The following is a 20,231-nucleotide window of genomic DNA, read 5'->3' on the forward strand; positions in this document are numbered from 1 at the left end:
ATACTCTATCACTGATTCGGATAAGGATGTCTTTATTAAATATGAAATCTACAATGAATATAATTTTAATAAATGGTACGGTTATAAGCGCTGATATCAGGAAAAGACGCATGATATGGACACTGCAATAAGCATCATCAATATATTACAATACATGAATTCAACTCTACAAACGAAGATGAAAAAAGGAATCTAGTGCATGAATTTAAAGAGGAAGATTGATTACATGACCACGACAAGTATGCTCGTCTTATAATCGACACCCTTTATCAGTCTATCACATTATCTTGAATGAGTGATTATACACGGGGCGGGTGGATAATTATTACTGCTGTAACATTCTTCGCATTCACATGCAACGTATAGAAGTGGTGTTAGTACGCCACTGGCTGCTCAGTGGCCCTGTGTGTGTATGATGGACCACCGAACATGGTGACCCTACACATCACCGGCACCAAGATAGATTCTCATACATATCTCGCTTGAGATAGAGAGAAAGAGAGATAGGAGACGGGTGCATGACGTCATTGAGAATATGACGTCATTAAATGTTTTGTTTTTGTTTTCCGGAAGTCACGTGCCACTATTTTCTTCCGGATAGCCTAGTATGTGCTGAATTGAATATACAGTGCGTCCCAGAAAAAACGAAACCGAGAAGTATCGATGTTTTATCATAACGTAATCACAACCACAACACAACGAATGAATGATATATATTTGGAAAGCTTAGAGTCTCCTCTTTCAGTTGATGCTACTCACGTGATGCATATTTTCCGCATGAGTGATTAAAAGCAATTTTAGGGAAAGAAACCAAAATGTAATTTGGCGGGCGGTATCTGAATTTCAGAGAAAAATTCATATTTCTAGAAAGTTCATTTTCTGCTCTTTCATATGATACCTCAATCAATAAAAATGAGCCAGGAATATCAAAGTTATGTTTGTTTAAAGTAGCCCTTACATTTTCATAATTTTAACAAACGAATTCGTTTTCACTGGGTGCCTGCCGTAGCAAAAAGCAGATTTGACAAAAGACTTAACTCCGTTTCGTTGACAATCAGCCATGCATGAAGACTCTCGTCTACGGCTGATTGTCAACGAAACGGAGTTAAGTCTTTTGTTGATTTCGTTTATTATGATACGGCAGGCAGCCAGTGAAAACGAATTCGTTTAATAAAATTATGGAAATGCAAGCACTACTTTAAACAAACAGAACTTTGTCATTCCTCGCTCATTTTTCCTGATTGAGGTGTCATATGAAAGGGCAGAAACTCAACTTTCTAGAAATGTGAATTTTTCTTCGAAATTTAGATACTGCCCGCCAAATTACTTTTTGGTTTCCTTCCTTCAAATTGCTTTTAATCACTCATGCGTGAAATATGCATCACGTGAGTAGCATCAACTGAAAGAGGAGACTCTAAGCTTTCCAAATATGTATCATTCATGAATTATGGTTGTGATTAAGTTATGATAAAACATCGATACTTCTCGGTTTCGTTTTTTCTGGGACGCACTGTTTATGCAGTTCATAGAAATCTAAATGTGAATAAATGTGTCATTTATAGCTTAATAAAGTACATTCAGTTCAGAGTACTATGTGGCGTCATTGGTTGGATCAGCACGAACTATTGTCAAACTTTATTATTTAATTTTCTTTATTGCCGCAGTGAAAAATAAATCAAACCAAAACATGAAACACACAAACAACAACACCAGAAGCAAAACTGGAAAGGCTTAATTCACCGAACTGCATAAACAAAATTCCGAAAAATAGTATTGACAACATTTTCCTTTAATGGGATTTATCCAAATTATTTAGACACCTTAATATTTTAATTCCTTTATTGTAAGTCTGGAGAAAAGGAGGATATTTTCATTTAACCTATAGCGGTAATTTCGGGCTACGTCGTAAATGAATCGAAAAAAGTATATCTATATACTTTATTTATCTATAAAGCGTATTACAAGAACCAATACATACTCAATTAACTTCTGCCAAGATTACAATTACCAGCGGAAGTTTGATGCTTGATGGACCTGGCTAATTTAATCATGCTTGGCGAATATTTTGATGTGGAGCTGTAGACAGACTTGACACATTTTTTCCCTCTCCTCCGCTCCCTCCTGAATCTTTTCTCGGCGATGAAGTGCGTGTAGATAGCTGGCATGGTGCCAACACGCCAGGGTTTTTACATGATCGGGGGTAGATGTAGACTTAGCATACAAACTACTTACGTAGTCAGTGCCTTTGTGACGCAACAATCACATTATTTGCACCCGGCTAGAGTTGTAGACGCTCTAAAGCTTGGACCACATGGTTGATAGCTACATTCCGCCAGACGGTATGATGTATGAGCTTTTGCGGAGGACATGGATGGAGGAGACATTATAACAGTGGGTGTTAGATTGGGAAAAGAGAGAGAGAGAGAAGATGGATAGGTAAGAGAGTGTGAGAGAGGAGAAGAGAGAAAGAAAGAGAGAGAGAAAAGAGAGAGAGAGAGAGAAGATGGATAGGTAAGAGAGTGTGAGAGAGGAGAAGAGAGAAAGAAAGAGAGAGAGAAAAGAGAGAGAGAGAGAAGATGGATAGGTAAGAGAGTGTGAGAGAGGAGAAGAGAGAAAGAAAGAAAGAGAGAGAGAGAGAGAGAGAGAGAGTGTGAGGGGGGGGGGGGAGGGAGGGGTGAGAAAGAAGCACTGTGTATCAGACTGTTACATTCATCCAGGGCATGAGTGTTGACCAGGTACACAGTTGGAAAGAATGGGGCGTGGGATAGGTGGAATGGAAAATAAGATATATGCAGACGGTGTCCCTCTTACGCTTTCTCTCTCTCTCTCTCTCTCTCCCTCTCTCTATCTCTCTCTCTCTCTCTCTTTCTCTCTCTCTCTATTTCTCTCTCTATTTCTCTCTCTTTCTCTATCTCTCTATTTCTCTCTCTTTCTCTCTCTCTCTCTATCACTCTCTCTATCACTCTCTCTCTTTCGCTCTCTCTCTCTCTCTCTCTCTACCTCTCCCTCTCCATCTCTACATTTCATTTGTTTCTCTTGAATAGTCTATCGGAAGCATTACAGCTGGCACTAGAATGTCATATTTCGATTATGACGTAAATTACTGTACACTGCAAAAACCAGGGTGTTAAATATTCAACACCAGCATGGAATAGAAAAATATCAACACCCTTGGTGTTCATTTCATGTCCGATTGGCGAAAAATAACACCAACGGTGTGAAAATATTCAATTACAGGCTGATGGTGTCATATTTGGTGTTATAAAATCGCACATGCGCATAAGCTAGAGAATTCGACGAAAATCATTGGACGAAAGTTGTCATATGATCCGATATGCGCCTCTGCAGCTGCGCGCGCACAGCTAGACGAGAGCATGTGGCTAGAGAATTTCACTGGCACTGACTTGAAGTCTTGATTCTGGAGTAGTAATTCTTCAAATTAGGCCTAGATTCTAGATGTGAAGTGATCGAAGTGCATGCAACCATGCCATTAAGCGTCAGGGTCTGTTCAGCGGATCGAAGTATTAGAAAATACCTGCCTATAGATCCAGAAGACACGGTAGGATTCTTTGAACTCAGTAAGTGTACATGGTTCTTGTTTGTTATAAACTTTTATAGATCTAGCCTATAGTATTACGTGTTCGTCAGCTGGCGCTAGCCGCGCCTGTCGTTGGGTAGCCCAGGCCTAGAGGTCTAGGCCTACTATGCCTTGGCTGTCCGGCCGGGTTGGGTATCCGGTCAGCATGATGCCATTTAATATTTTATGGATTTCTGAAAAATTATCATTGATAAATACTCCAAAGGGCAAACATTCATGATAGATCTAGGTCTATATATTGTTATTTAATACATATTTGTTTCAAAATGTAAAGGAAAAATCAGTAGATCTAGACCTAGTCTAGGGCCTAATCCTGGGTTTTTGCAAAAATATCAGGTCTAGGCTAGATCTAGATCTAGATCTAGAAGTCTAGACTAGATCTAGACTCTAGATTTCTAGGCCTAACAGTTAGATCTAGAGTTCTAACGTTAGATCTGCATTGACATTAGGCCTAGATATCTAGATCTAGATCTAACGTTAGATCTAGACTAGATCTACCCCATTCATGTAATAAAAAAAATGCAAAAATAATAAACATGGAAATTCAATCTCTAGATCTAGATCTAGATCTAGACTATTTGTAGCGCACACAACAGTCCAAACTCCACCCCCGGTTGAGCTTGATGTCCCATTTAACAGTTTTAGGGTGTATTACTATTATAAAATGGCTCTAGATCTAGCCTAGTATTTTAAGCATCGTGATTGGTCAATACGCGTCACATGGCATTGACAAATTTTTGATGCAAGCACGATTTTGCAGAAATGAGTGCAGAAAAAGCGCAGTAAAAAGTTATATTGCACGGTGCGTACGCGTGACCATGGGGATCCAGTGCGCGCGCGTACGCGTAGTACTAGTACGCTCCCTCGAGTGCATTGTAGGCTATAGGCTACGCGTAGCTAATATTGTACGCTCCAAGATCCACCATGATCCCCAGCGCAGCGTACGCGTTAGCTCTAGCTAGAGCGGGGTATTATTAGAAAGCAAATTTTTGTTTTACTTTTGCCTTGGATTTAGACCCGTTTTGACTTTTGGATTTTATAATGAAGCCAGGAATTTCAGCTGTCTGATGTAGACTCGTCTCTAGACACCCTATGCATTTTATTTTTAATCAAACAATGAATCCTGTAGACTTTTTGGTAAGCCTGCAAGGTCTTAGACCCTCATTTTATTTCTAGAACCAACATAACTCTAGATCTAGATCGAACTCTCGTATACTTAAGATCTAAACTTTTGTTTGTTGCTGTTTGTGTCGCTATTTTATAAAACAAATAACGCACTTGACCCTGTTGTGCGAAACGTAAATGCAGTGTTCGCTCGGTTTCTTCAGATGGTTCGCACTGTCAACTCGCCGCAAGCGGCTTGTTGCACAGAGCGGCACCAATATAAAGAAACCTCGCGCGTACTGCATTCACCGCTATTGCACTCTGGGACGTGCGTTATTTGTATACTATAGCACAGTTGGGCTTGTAGCAGCAGTTTTTGCAGCATTCGTTTATTATGACTGAGCCATCAATCTGTAAGAAACTGAAAAGTGCACTGTGATATTTATTCTCATTTATTTAATCTCTCCTACAGTCAGAAGAAAATTCCACATAAGGGATGGGGAAGATCTCGTACTTGTGGATGAACAAGAAGGGTTTGGTATAGACGATGACGTACTACTAGGAGATGTGGTGACCAGCAATCCCACAGTCAGCCTCATGGTGCTAAAAGAAGATGAAGAATGGTCTGGTAAGTTTTGGATAAAGTGCATTATAATACAAAATTGCAAATCCCTGCTAAATGTGATATCATCAGTAGCGGATTCAGGATTTTAAAATAGAGTTAGAGGGGTGCAAAGAGCATATTAAAAATAAAGAGGGGGCGCAGATCACAATTTAACCTTAGTAATGTGTATGTTCACGAGGTAATTCTCAAAATATAGAGGGGGCACATGCCGGGTGCGCCCCCTGCTGGATCCGCCACTGATCATTGTATGTGCATGCATGTTAAAATGAGTCAGCGTTCGTCTGGTAGCAGGTACAGTGTAGGCTTGTATGCTGTATAGAGTCTAGGGAATTAACATTTTGCTTTTCATAAGCAATAAATGAATGTGCAGTTCAAATTACAGGCACAGGTCTCAAAACTTGGTGGAGGAAAAAAAAACCTACCCTTTTTTGATGACGTAACCTTGCCACAAGAGCCGTGATTTGTGGGCGGTCAATGATCTAAATTCGAAGTCTAAAGATTATAAAAATTACAGATTCTTACAAATTGAATTTTTTAACAATGCAAACTTGCATTTAAAAAAAAAATGTCTTTAATTTAAATTGTGACCCCACCGAACAAATTTGAGGAGGGGACTGTGAAACGGGCGCCATACTTGTGTGTTTCTGTGCGTGTCTGTGTATGATCTTTGACCTTTTGCTTCAAAATCCTACAAAAGGCCACTCCTATGCCATTTCTCATCTGATTTTGATTCTGTTTGCTTTGTGTGATAGCACGAGGTGAGGGCTATTGGACCCATAGAAACCAATAAGTTTAATGGTTTCAATAGGGAAAGGGAAATAAAGGACCCATAGAAACCAGCAGAAAGGTTATATTGCTCCAATAGAAATCCAACACATACTTCTGTTGGTCCATTAGAAATCCATCAGAAAATTTTTGCTGATCCAATAATAGGAATCCAACAATTTCTTTCTGTTAGTCTTATACTTATAGAAAACCATCATGAAAGAATTCTGTTGGATTATATTGGACAGACCTATTGGTTTCATTGGGAACAGTCCAATGGAAAAGTAATTGAACATTTCTAAATGCTAGTATTATAATTCACTTAGACATGAATGAATGCATCAATTAACAAATTGTCCATTAAAAAATGCTCAAGTATTATAAAATTAACAAATGTGTCAGACCAATATAACTTAGCTGGTTTCTGATGGTTTTAGACTAATAGAAATTTATATGCAGTTGGACCTCCCTTATCCAGTCTCCTTTATCCAGATCACTTGAGAATTTGCCTATTTTACTCAAATAATTAGCGGAACCAACAAAGATTTCAAGCATACTCGTAATATCGCAAACTATTTGGGTTACTTATATACATTATTCCCAACATTGTTATTACACATTCAATTCAATTTTTCATGATCAGAAACATGCATTCATTCAAACTCGGCAACTGCATGTTTTGAATATAGGATTCCCTTATGCATGTTAGTGCTGATCCCAAGTGTGGGGATAAAGGAGGCCCAACTGTATTCAATTCTACCAAAGTTTAAGATGCCAGTATTCATTGTTTTTTAACAGTGCTCATGGCTTTATATCTTTTTTTCTTTATTAAAGGTTCAGATGTACATAGCATCACAAGTGCAGACACTATCAAGGTGGATACCAGCTCCTCTTCCCTGAGTAGCTCAGAATCTGATTCAAGTTTTTGCTCCAGTAGAAAGAGGCCACGATTAAATGCCCTCAGTGAATCAGGTGCAATCACTGACAACTCTTGTGAGGTAAGGTTAAGAAAAAATTGTTTGCTTCATTTCAATCTCAGCTATCATAATCAACATAATATAAGGGACTCATCACCTATACGGATTTCATATTATTTAAAATTGAAAATGATATTGGGAGAAAAAAAATACATCTAGTGTAGTTAGAACTAACATTGTAAATTAATATTTCCTGTAGTAAGGTTTTTGTAATGGTATAGGTTAACATTAGGCAACTAATTTGATTTCTTTTTTGGTACATCTAAGCTGACGACTCCTGTAAGATATTGGCCATCTTTTTTGCTTCGTCATCTGTCATAAGTTTTCCATAAACTTTTACAGTTTCATTTTCTTCCAATGGGTGGTATGATTTCAAACAAATGATATTATGTCTAGAGGTTTAAATTGAATTGCCAAATTTTATGAAATGTTTTAGAAATGGGAAAGAGAAATGAGGTAAATAATCATCGAATAATACATCTCATGATCTGGTTCCATATAGACCTCTGAGGGTATCAAGGAAAAGGACTAATATCAAAATTAAAAAGTTGAAGATGAGATGCATCGATTGTTACATAACCTTTATTGTAGTGTTCATGATGATCCCAAACATAGAATAGTTTCCTGCTGTATTGTTTGTGGATATGAAAGTAATGAACACTGTTCAGGGCACTTTAGACGGTCTCCCCATGGCATTGGGCTTGCATGTCTATATTAAGTAGAAGGAACTCGCATTACAATAAACACAAATTTACCTGTAGCCTCATGTGTCCCCTCGTGTGTGTGTATGTGCGTGTGTGCATATGTGTGTTTGGGGTGTTTGTGGGAGTGTGTATTTAACAATATTTAAACTATTTCAAGCTCTATAAATAAATATATTATTATTTAGAATTTATGATTATTGGCCATATATCAATTTTAATATCATAATGTACCTATATAAATTCATAGTCATTCATAAAATTTCGTGCCCTTAGAAAGGTCAGTATGAATTAAAGTGCCTGAAAGTGCATTATAAACTCAATATGTTTATTTATGACTTAATGGGATGATTTACCTGTTTGCAGTTTGTACAAGAAATTTTGCGGCACAGAGGTGATGCCATTCTCCGAGAGTATGAATTGACTGGAGCACTTCAAGATAAAACTAGACGGCAGATGATTAACCTTTTGGTAGCCCACATGCAAGAACACTATGGGTAAGTGCCAGCAAATTTTCTTTTATGATTGTGTAAATGCACATAATAATTATCAGGTACTACCAATTATGTGAAAAGAAACTGAGGTAACATGGTCAACTTTAAAGGAATTTGTTGTCTCTTCAAAATCATTTTTCAAAATATTCATTTTTTATGCCTCCGCCACCGTCAGGTGGTGCCGGAGGCATTATGTTTTCGGGGTTGTCCGTCCGTCCTTCCGTCCGTGCGTCCGTGTGTCCGTCCGTGCGTCCGTCCGTCGGAAACTTGTTACCACGATAACTTCAGAACTACTGGACGGATTTTTACCAAACTTGACACAAGTATTTATATACATGTGAGGATGAACTGATTAGATTTGGGGTTTAGGGGGTCAAAGGGCAAAGGTCACAGGGCCAAACAAAAATTGTAAAAAATTACCCGAAAAAAGCTCGATATTGCTATAACTTCAGACAAATTGAACTAATTTCTTTCAAACCTAGCTCAATTATGTATTAGCATGGGAGGAAGAAGATTTTGGGTTCACGGGGTCAAAGTTCATAGTGCCCAAAATTTGTAAAATCACCCAAAATGTTTCGGATTTCCAATGGCATGGAACAAGCAATAATATCTTTCTGATCGCATGATGGCAGAGGCTTAAATTTTGACCGTGCGTGGTCGAAGATTCATCTAGTTTTAAATGTGATTTGCACATGATGGTTATCAGGTATTACCAGTCTTGTGAGTGACATTTTTGGGTCATTACGTTAAAATAGATTAATGCCGTAGATGTTAGCGGCCTCATCGTCATGAGGCCTCACTTTATAAATGTATTATGAACTAACCATGTGATATTTTGAGATTTTAAAGTAATAAAAAAATACTAAACTATAGCAAATTATATGATGCAGACGAGACCACTAGGGGTATGCTACTTGTTATCAACATACTAAGTTCTGTTTTAATAGAGCCAGTCATGAGTCCATATGACTGTAATTCTCATACAGGAGATGTGCTTTCTTATTTCACAGCAAACATCCAAAAGCAGCTATGAAAACCAAATATGCCATGGGGATAGTGAATCTGTTTCCAAGACTCAAGGATCCGTTTACTAGCACAGGTCATGTAAGTATTATAATCTGGGCCCATATTCAAATAAATACTTTGACTAAGTAAGTTTTTTTACTAAGTATTTTGGCTAAGGTATTTACTTATTTTGTATTCAATTCAGTTCTTAGCATTTTACTTTAGTAAGTCAAAATTTAAGTAAAATACTTATTGAGAGGCATTGTGACATCACGATTTTGTGACCAAATGATGCGCAATCAACACATTGCACCAAAAATGCGCTACTTCATAATTCTCCGCAGCTGAGAGTGACTGCGCACATACATGTAAGCCTTCATCTACCAGTTAAATTTGTAAATGCTTTGGCTTAAGTCTCCTCTAGAGGTGTCTTAAATTTAAAGTAAAATACTTAGCCAAATTTATGAATTGAATACCAAAATCTGCAAAGTATTTTATCCGAGCAAAAATCTAAGAAAAAATATTTATTTTTCTGACTGAAGTATTTAATTGAATATGGGCCCTGCATGGTCCTCTCTGATAAGAAGGTATTGCATTCCATTAATCAAAAGAAAACTTATGATACTCTGATAAGATAAAAATACCCTCAAAATCTCTCTAAATTATATTCTGAGAAGAATTTTTTTTTTTAAATTTTATCTTGTGTAGGTCACACTCCACCATCTTTGGCACAATATCCAATAAGAAATGTATGATACCATTCTACTCTCCTTCACAACCACTCAAAACTCTTTTTTTCTTGAAGTGGGGCAGAGTGATGGCTGCTTCCTTGTATCAAAGTCAAGATGCTTGCATTATATGACACTAATGCTACTTTGCTAAAATTTCTTTGAAAACTACAATTTCTCATCACATCATTTTGTGCATCATTTCAAGGTTAATATTATCAACAAAAAGCTTATACATACATTTTCAACCACGCGGTCAAAGATTCATCTCGTTCTTTCACTTTAGGAAGCTTATTTTGATGCAAGAAGTAACACGGGATTCCTGGCTGCTAGAATAAAAAATGTTAACCGCACAACAGAGGAGAAGACATCCAACCCATTACCCAAGCCATCAAGCAGAGATGGTGGTCCTGGGAAGGTCCGAGAAGGTGACCAAGAATCTGCTCCAGGCTGCACCTATGATGAAGACCTCAACTGGTTACGACACTGTCCAACATTAGAACGTGATTCTACCCTGGTTGTTGAAAAGATGAAATCCACTTTTCCTGTTAGACAGCATATGGTCAGGGACGGACGCTCCGCATCGGATATTTTGGAACAGTTTCCTTTTGAAACTGTTCCAGGTTTGGTAAGTGTTACAAAAAAATTTACTCCTAATTCTTGATTTAGCCTCTCAGGCCTAAGGCAACAAAATTATGTGTATGGGAATTAAAGCATCAGAATTATTACTTGGCACTGAGGCATCAAATTCATATTTCTCTGTTTTATTATATATGTTTGAGATTTTGAAAATATCAGTCCGAAGATTCTGCCAGTTTTATCCTTCAATCTGTATCTGTATTTACCGCATGTGACTGTCTGTTGGTGAACAATCACCATTACTGGTTGTCATGTACCTTTGGACAGTGAGCATCAACATGAGTGATATCTAGCAAATCTAATCTATTTCAAAGGTCCAGCAAGTTTCATTCATGTATGGATTTTGTGTAGAGAGACCTTCAAAAGTACTTCTTAGTGGTTGCTATTCAGATAAATATTTGAAGAATCCCCTTTTCCTGGATCTGGGGTGTGTATATATGGGGGTCTGAGCTTTGACGGTACCTTATTATATTGCTGATTTAGTCTAACTGGGGTATCTGTACTGTAAAATTATGCATAGTTTATTTTTTCTCTCTTTTCCCCGTTTTCCTTTTACATGTATTCTTGCAGATTGAGGTAGATTTTCGGAAACTTTTTCCTGAAAATCACTCGCGTTTCCTGACCAAATGGCCCGAGTTGAAGCCCAAGGTTGTTACACTTGCAAGACAACTTCTGAAGCAGAAAGGAAACTTGACAGTGATGGAGCTTCTGTCATCTTATGACAGTTCTGATCAAAATAAAGAAGGTATTTTTGCACATTCCCTTGAATGCACCCTCCGATGTCATAAAGGGTGGAATTCTTGATGGTGGTTTATTTGAGACCATGGATAAACCATTGATAGGTTAGTTTAAATTTGAGCATATATGTGCTTCACACAAGCATGTTCATTGGACAAGTTTTAGAATACATGCAAATCTAATCCAATCCATGGTTTTGAACCAAGTTTAGACCTTGGTCTTAAACCACCATTGAGAATTCCACCAAAGAGCTTGCAGTCTCATTAAAAATGTATATTAAGGGACAAGTATGCTGAAATCACAAAAAATGACCCATCCCAATTAAAACAATTCCCCCCCCCCCTTTTTTTTGTCAACTCCTCCAACAAATTATATTTATCTGGAAGGCTGGGATACAGTAGGGTTATTGGGCATCTCAAATAATGTGGACTCTTGTTGCAATGAGAATTACAAAAAATTACATTACATGCCCACTTGGCAAAGTTATTTGTAGTTGGAACATGCTCTCCATAATTCTTTTATTATATTAATTATATAATTATGAAGAAGAAATTTATATAATTATGAAGAAAAAAGTTTGTTGCATGGCCCATTGTGGAATCTTTATAAGGATTATCACATTGCCAATCATTACTTTTGAAATAGAATGAGCTTCTGTTTTGAAACAAAGCATCATGTTTATATGTTCACTTTGTTATTTTTCTTCCTCAGATATGATATGCATGGCTTATTATCTTATAATATGAACTTGAATCGACCCCACAGGACCCTGCATTTACATATTAGCAGCTTGCTTGTGTTTACTCTGTCTTTATTTGAAGATAAATGCTTTAGAATTCAGAAAATCATGATATTTTTGTTTTTCTTCATTAGTTAACTTTGAAAAATATGGTGGCCCATAGGGGACATATTTGATAAATTGTTAATTGCAACATTTGATTCCAGTATTGATGCAATTTTTGTGATTTAATCATGAAAAGGATGTCAAATTGGGTAGAAGCATGTTAAATTCAGTAGAACAAGAAAAAAATTGTAAAAAAAAAAACATGAACTTATGCTACTAAAGAGTTTGTTATATATGTGTCAACAGAGAACAATCTAGGTTAGGTGCTTTGCCATGAATGTTGCCTTCTCCCATGCATAAATATCCCGTTTATTATTTTCCTATTGATTTCTTTTTTCCCATCCCCCTTTGTATAAATTCTCATAAGAAAGAAGAAGAAGGCGTTGCTATAAGTGTCAGTAAAATTTCTCCAAGGGTGCCAAGCTGGCATCAATTGGATTTTTGGTTTAGTACCCCTAAACTGCATTAACAGCCACTTGCATGCTTTGGCTATAATATTGATAAGTCCTCGACTATATACTTATTTCTTATAATAGTTTCTTGTTACAGGCTATTTTGATTCAAATTTTAGCAGGTCAGTTTGTAATTATTTTGGTACATTTAACTTCTATTTTTCACCTTGATCAACATGTAAGCCTGTTTAATAATAACCATTTTCATTTTGTAATGCACAGGATGGAATTCCAGCACATCTGCTATCCTCCTCCTCTTGTGCCTATTGCCTCCTGCAAGCCAAGGGAAGTCCAAAGCTGCGTCAGCAAAAGTGTCCATTTCTTCAGCTCTCTCGAGGGTTATTCAATTTCAGAAGGTATTTAGCTTTTCATTACGAAAGAGAACTGTAAATATTAAGTACCGGTAATACCCTGTCACATAAAACACATTCTTGCTGCATTAAAAAAAAAGTTTCAGAAAGCATCGTGATGTGTGTTCAAAGAGAACAATTATATTGGTTTATGATCTCTTACATGAAGAGGCTTAGACTGATTTGGACAGAGAAGGTGCTCGAGAAATTTAGGCCTATTCAAAAACTTCACCCGCCTTGAAATTGGTCGGAGTAAAATAAACTAGAACAGTAGACATCAAGATTTGCAAACAAATACTAGGAACATGTTGTGTATGAAAACATAGTAACAACTTGTGTGATATATCAGGCATGTTGCCTTTGATTTTCACAGCCCTACATGGAGAATCAATAAATGAAAAGGAATATTTCATGCCACAAATTTGCTGCAAGTTAATAATAGTGCAGAAATTGCAGTATCTTTATTTTTCGTACTCCTTTTGTGGAAGTTGAAATGTCTTGACCACATTAGAAAGACCCTTTTTAATCATATACATAAAACAAGCTTTGAAAGTACTTGCATTTTTACCCCTCTACAGGGTAAGAAAAATTGTATTTCATTACAAAAAATATCATCTGATATTTTGATGTTATATCATTTGATGGACCAATTCCAATTCTTTTCTTTGATGTAAATTTGATTTGGTTTTATGTCCTACATTATTGTCCAATAACCCTTTTGTAAAAACACAATTTCCCCCAGTACTACATGTAAGGCTGTCTTTTAAAAATGTTGATCGAAATATGTTGTTCATTGAAATGCGTTGAGTATTGAAATGCGTTGAGTGCTAGTTACATTCTATACAAATAATTTGTTTTCAACACAGACAGGAGGGAGTATTCAAGCATTCCTCGACAACACAAAAGAGACCAAGAGTCAACCGTTCCTTCTGGCAATTGGCAATTCCAAGGCCCGAATCACCAACTACATGATCATTGTGGATCACAAGGCCATTCCATGTTCGGCACGCACGGTCGAAGCAGCAGTAGATTTACTCTTCAAGACCCACTTTGTCTTTGGCCTGCAGTACTGCTTGTCTCTGCGGCAGTTCTGGACTTTTGTCCAGACTGCCATTTTTGAAATCGATATCGGAGTGTCCCGGGAAACACCAAGAGTACGTGAAATTAGATCGAAATTGTTAGCACCATGATTTGCTTCAAATGCCACAAACAGTTTGCAATACCCAAATTGGTTCAACATTTGAGATTGAAACATGGAGTTATTGAAGATGGTAAAGAAGTATTGACCTGTGGGCAGGGAGCTTGTGCGAGAACATTTCATACTTTTCGAGGATTTCGGGGACATTTGCAGACTCACCTTAAAACCGATTTTCCAGATAATAAAGAGCAGTCTAATGAAAATGATAAAGTGAGTGACTTTCCTGAAGAAAGTCTTGAAAGTCTTCAAGAATACAATATTAATAATGATGAGATTGTTGAAGATCAGGATGTATATGAAGATGACATTTTATCTGTAGATACCTTGAACAGGCAGTGTGTAAATGTAATTTCAAAATTTTCAGCAAATAGTGCAAACTCTGGAAAAGTTGTAAATGATGTAGTAGAAACAACCAGTGCGATTGTAGGTGATGTAGTAAAAAGTGCATCGGCAGCCGTTACAGCTGCTTTCTTAAAACATAAGCTGCCTATAGAATCCGAGGCTTATAAGGAGATTCAAACACATTTTGCTATGCTTGAAAAGCCCTTTGAAAATTTGAATTCAGAATATAAGCGGACAAAGTATTGTGAATCAATTGGACTTGTTGAACCACAAGAAATCAAGTTAGGCATCCGATATGATAGTCGTCTCAATAAAAGAACTAAGCAGTATGAACAGATTGCTATTGAAGATACATTTGTTTACGTTCCCATTTTAGATTCTTTGAAGCAGCTTTTAAGCAATAAAGATATATTGCATTTTGCTACTCATGACCATAAGAGCACAGATGGTGTAATGAGAGATTATTGTGATGGTTCACAATTTGAGAAAACCCCTCTTTTCCATGAAGATGAGAATGCCCTCCAAATTCACTGTTTTTATGATGATTTCGAGACTGTGAACCCCATTGGTTCAAAAACAAAAATTCACAAGATAGGTGCTTTATATTTCATTTTGAAAAATCTGCCACCAAAGTATAATTCCAATCTTTCCAATATCAATCTTATAGCTCTATGGTATGCTGAAGATGCCAAGAAATATGGATTTAATGCTATTCTCAAGCACATTGTAAAAGACATTAATATCCTGTCAACAGTTGGCATTGCTCTCCCTAATGGAATTGTGAAGAAGGGGACCATTACTCAAATAAGTGCTGATAATCTTGGTGCTAATTCCCTACTGGGATTTGTAGAGAGCTTTTCTGCTCATTATTACTGTCGATTATGTGTTACAAGTAAGGAAGAGGCACAGAACAAATTCAAAGAGGTTTCAATGGATATGCGCACCAGGCAGACTTATGAGCAACATTTAGAAGAAGCTGAAGCTCAAACTACCCAGTCACATGTGTTTGGAGTGAAACAAAAGACTGTATTGAATGATTGTATTTACTTTCATGTCTTGGCAAACTTTTCACTAGATATAATGCATGATCTTTTGGAAGGCATAGTTCAGTATGAGCTGAAACTTGTTCTAGAGTATTTCATATATGAAAGGCAACCGCCCCTCTTGTCCCAAGATGAACTGAATCAGAGAGTCGCCAGCCATTGCTTAAACCGTACAGATAACAAGAACAAACCATCCTTTATTAAACTTAGGTCAGCTAGGAATGATGTTGGACAGAAGGCTATGCAAGCATGGTGCTTGATTCGAAATCTGCCATTCATAATTGCTCAAGACATTGAAGAAGGAAATGTCTACTGGGAATTGCTACTTAGATTACTAGATTGTATGGACATTATTTTTGCTCCTCAATTGACAGCAGGCTTGATAGCCCAATTGTCTATTCTTACTGAAGAACATCACACACATTTCCAGAAAACCTTTCCTGACAGAAGGTTGTTGCCAAAACACCACTTTATGGTGCATTATCCAACGTGTTTGAGAGAAGTTGGGCCACTCATACATGTATGGTGTATGAGGTACGAAGCGAAACATCACTATTTTGGCCGTGTTGCAGAATCTGTGCGTAATTACAAAAACATTTGTAAATCACTTGCCAAAAAACATCAGACAGCACTAACGTTCCATCTTCAGTCAAACCATCCTTTGGAATATCTGGAGGTTGGGCCAGGTAGTTCACTACTTTTGTCAGATTTAGATGAAAATATTGGACAGATTGTGCAAGAGCAAATCCAAGTAGAGGATCTTTCTACTGAATTATTTGATGCCAACTGGGTTAAAGTACATGGAACACATTATCAGTTGTCACTTCTGGTCTGCCATGATGTTAGCGAGCTTCCTCTGTTTGGTCAAATAGAGCATATCATTGTACACAATAGCACTGTATTTTTTGTACTTGTCCAATTAGATACAGTGTATTACAATTCACACTATCATGCCTATGCAGTAGAATTTAGTTTTCCACGTTGTCATGTAGTGAAGAATCAAAAGGAACTTGTTGACTACAAACCACTAGATTTGATGACAACTTTGTCGAAGACAGACTCGAGGAAGTATGTAGCACCAAGGCATGTACTTTTTAAGTAATTTAAAGCTTTCAAGCTAATGTCTGGTTTTGCTTAGTGGTATCAATTGGTTTTAAAAATAATTTTGATCAATAATATTTTGGACTCTTAATTGTTAACATCTTTAAATTGGTTAATTCGAAACCAAATTGAAGTCAAATAGCTGTTGTATATTTTCTTTTTTTTTCTTACAAGAAAAACAATTCTATGATGTTTGTGCATGAAAGCCAGTGAACTAGAAGTGCATGGACTGATTTTTGTTGTTGTTGTTTATATCCTGTTGGAAAAACGAGCAGCGAATTAGTTGATATAGAAATGCATAATTTTACTTTTTGATTTTTTCTCCCAGGAGTAAAATGGGAAATACATGTTTGTAAACAGAAAGCTGTAAAAGAATGTTCACCTATATTAGAATGAATGTGGAATTTATAGTGTTTTTTTAATGTTTTTGAAACATTTGTTTAACCCTTTACAAGCAGTGAAGGAGATAAAAATCCCCTGAAATAATTAAATCATCCTGAATCTCAATGGTTGCAGGCCTGTGGTAAAAAAAAATCTTGTTAAACAAAACTGCTGGATAAGATTTGTTAGTTTTGCTATTGTTCTTGAAGGCTGCTTCCTAGCATAAGACATTAAAAAGCCTTACTATAATTAGTCTGCGAGCACAGACCATTGGCTTCGGTTTTGCAATTTGCATAGTGCACGATGTAAAATGGAATATGTTTGTAAACAGAAAGCTGTAAAAGAATGTTCACCTATATTAGAATGAATGTAGAATTTATAGTGTTTTTTCAATGTTTTTGAAACATTTGTTTAACCCTTTACAAGCAGTGAAGCTAGGAGATAAAAATCCCCTGAAATAATTAAATCATCCTGAATCTCAATGGTTGCAGGCCTGTGGTAAAAAAATCTTGTTCAACAAAACTGCTGGATGAGATTTGTTAGTGTTGCTATTGTTCTAGCATAAGAAATTAAAGTCATACTATAATTAGTCTGCGGGCACAGACCATTGGCTTCGGTTTTGCAATTTGCATAGTGCACGATGTAGAGTCTGCATTTAGAGACTACATATACACATACAGTTATGCTCCCTTTAAGGGATCATGATATGAGTGAAAGTAGTCTCTGACTGCAGACTCTGAAATATGCACTACGAAACTTGCGAAAAACCGAAGCCGAGAGTCTGCCTGCAGATTATACTAGCAGTTTCCAAGGTTTTTTTTTTTTGGGGGGGGGGGGGCACTCTGTATATTTCATATGAAAAAGATTCTGTGATATTTTCCTTCAGCATGCATGTACTAGGATTCAAGGTGAAATGTGTCAAAATTCTTATTAGCTACATAATTCACTCTGATGTAGAAGCATAATGTTTGTTGTTTTTTTTGTTTTGTCTTCATTTATACATGCATTTTGCATCCTGTTTAGTTTCTATTTATTAGAAACGACTTTGATTTTTCATTCCTTGAAAGGAATTATGACATTGTTTAAAGTTTTTATATTGGAAAATTTTTAGTTACTTGTTTCATCCTTTTTTTTTTTTACTTATAAGGGTGGATTCATAATAACAGATTTTGAATGATTTTTAGTTACTTGTTTCATCCTTTTTTTTTTACTTATAAGGGTGGATTCATAATAACAGATTTTGAATGATTTAAAAAAGTGTGTTTTGTTGTATTCAGACAAATGAGTCACAGATTTTGATTTTGAATACATGACAAAAGGATTTAATGTTGAACCATACAAGATAAAAACGCTAAGCATCATTGATTTCAACATGAATGAAAACAAGTTGTTTAATTTATTGATTAAACAAGCACCATGTGTTTTTGTTTACGAAAAAAAATTGTTTCTTTTCACTTCTTGTGTGTATTTGAATATTTTCTGTGCATGTGTTAAGATGGAGTGAGCTGGAATGAATTGTTGGTGTTGAAAGAATGGTGTGTTGAGTTTTTTAAACACTGAGACTAGCATTGAATTGCAATACCAAGAGTAGAAAAGTAGTAGACCTTTAGTGTTATATAACACCAAAAATAGGATTTATTGCAACACCGAAGAATGGTGCTGGATTTTATATTAACACCATAAATAGAATTGGATTGCAACACCAAGAGCAGAATTATACTATTTAATTCTAGAATTGGTGTAAAATAACACCAACAATAGAATTGAAGTGCAACACCAAGAGTAGAATTAAAATTATTTCATTCCAGGCGGTGGTGTTAAATAACACCAGAAATCAGATTCATTGTTACACCAGAAAATGGTGTAGGATTTTATATTAACACCAAAAATAGAATTGAATTGCAACACCAAGAGTAGAATTGAATCATTCAAATCCAGACCTTGGTGTTAAATAACACCAACTGGTGTTTTCCGATATAGATACCGGAATGGTGTTAATATTAACACCTATGGTGTTGAATTTAACACCACTGTTTTTTACCACACCTTTGCATAAAAGTAATTACCAACAATTTTAGTATGGCTTCTCATCGAGAGCATTCTAAAATGATCAGCTGGTAGCATACAAAGAAACTCTCTCTGTCTCTGTCTCTCTCTCTCTCTCTCTCTCTCTCTCTCTCTCTTCTGTCTCTCTCTCTCTCTCTCTCTCTCTCTCTCTCTCTCTCTCTCTCTCTATATATATATATATATCACCTCTTTCATGTACATTTTCCCCCTCACTTCCGCCGATTTGATAAAGTCAATATTAGACAGTATCTAGTGCATGTTTACTCGACCTGTTTGAAGAAAAATTACTTCGTGTAATGCTCTCTGTGTGTGTGTGTGGGGGGGGGGGGGGCTGCATAATATAATGTCCACGTATACAAGTACGTCACAATCCGAGACAAAATATACGAATAATTCGATTCTGAGTTGGAGTCATTTAACTATTGTTTCTATAACTGATTGAGTGTATAAGACATTATTACTGAGGAACCATAACGTGATGCTGTCAAATGTTGATAATTATCCCTCAAAAAGAACGTGTTTTGTGATTTTCTCATCAACCCTTCCCTAAACAATTCAATCTACAGAATGATTTCCATTGTGATCATATTTAATTTACATGTTCACGTCTATATAAGCTCTATCATGGTCCTTCGTTGTACGCAGGAATATGGAGACACCAGGCTTGATCTCGGTTCAAGGATGTTAGCCCGACAAATACCGTGAGAAAAGAATTTCATTCACAAAAAAATTAACCCACCGTTGGCACAGACACTCCCTAGTCTAATCAATAAATTAACACCACAACTTTCACCATGTGCTGATTCATTTAGATGTCCCATTCCACAAGTGGTAAATGAATAAATATATATATTATATATAAATAAAATATATAAATTATGTTATTTACCAGTGGCGGTTCTAGAAAGTGGCGACCCATCCCCTTCTAGATTTGTTTCGGGGGGGGGGGGCATCTACCAGGCTCTGAAGTGGTTTTTTTTCGCGCCCCTCTTACTTTTAGGCCAATTCCATAAAAATGGACTAAATAAAATGTACAATAATCTCTATTTCAGAGAATTCTCATTGAAGGGATTGGGTAA

At 36.5% G+C, this 20,231-nt stretch overlaps 1 protein-coding gene across 1 annotated transcript; it reads left to right on the forward strand.

The window, feature by feature from the left end:
• The first annotated feature begins 4,973 nt into the window (after positions 1-4,973).
• LOC105439446 lies at positions 4,974-17,040 on the forward strand. Its single transcript, XM_030988814.1, has 8 exons — positions 4,974-5,330; positions 6,927-7,090; positions 8,137-8,267; positions 9,275-9,368; positions 10,284-10,625; positions 11,207-11,381; positions 12,893-13,026; positions 13,887-17,040. Exons 1-8 carry the CDS (start codon positions 5,300-5,302, stop codon positions 14,208-14,210), a joined length of 1,395 nt encoding a protein of 464 aa, XP_030844674.1. The 5' UTR covers positions 4,974-5,299; the 3' UTR covers positions 14,211-17,040.
• The last annotated feature ends 3,191 nt before the right edge of the window (positions 17,041-20,231 follow it).

This window comes from Strongylocentrotus purpuratus, unplaced genomic scaffold (genome assembly GCF_000002235.5).
Source record: "Strongylocentrotus purpuratus isolate Spur 01 unplaced genomic scaffold, Spur_5.0 spur5_contig_840, whole genome shotgun sequence".
Classification (NCBI taxonomy): Eukaryota; Metazoa; Echinodermata; class Echinoidea; order Camarodonta; family Strongylocentrotidae; genus Strongylocentrotus; species Strongylocentrotus purpuratus.

Excerpts from the sequence above, each read along its gene's own strand:
- LOC105439446 (XM_030988814.1), top strand. The coding sequence starts at position 5,300 with ATGGTGCTAAAAGAAGATGAAGAATGGTCTG. Across the intron at positions 7,091-8,136 it reads TCACTGACAACTCTTGTGAG|TTTGTACAAGAAATTTTGCG; the intron begins GTAAGGTTAAGA and ends ACCTGTTTGCAG. Across the intron at positions 8,268-9,274 it reads CACATGCAAGAACACTATGG|CAAACATCCAAAAGCAGCTA; the intron begins GTAAGTGCCAGC and ends CTTATTTCACAG.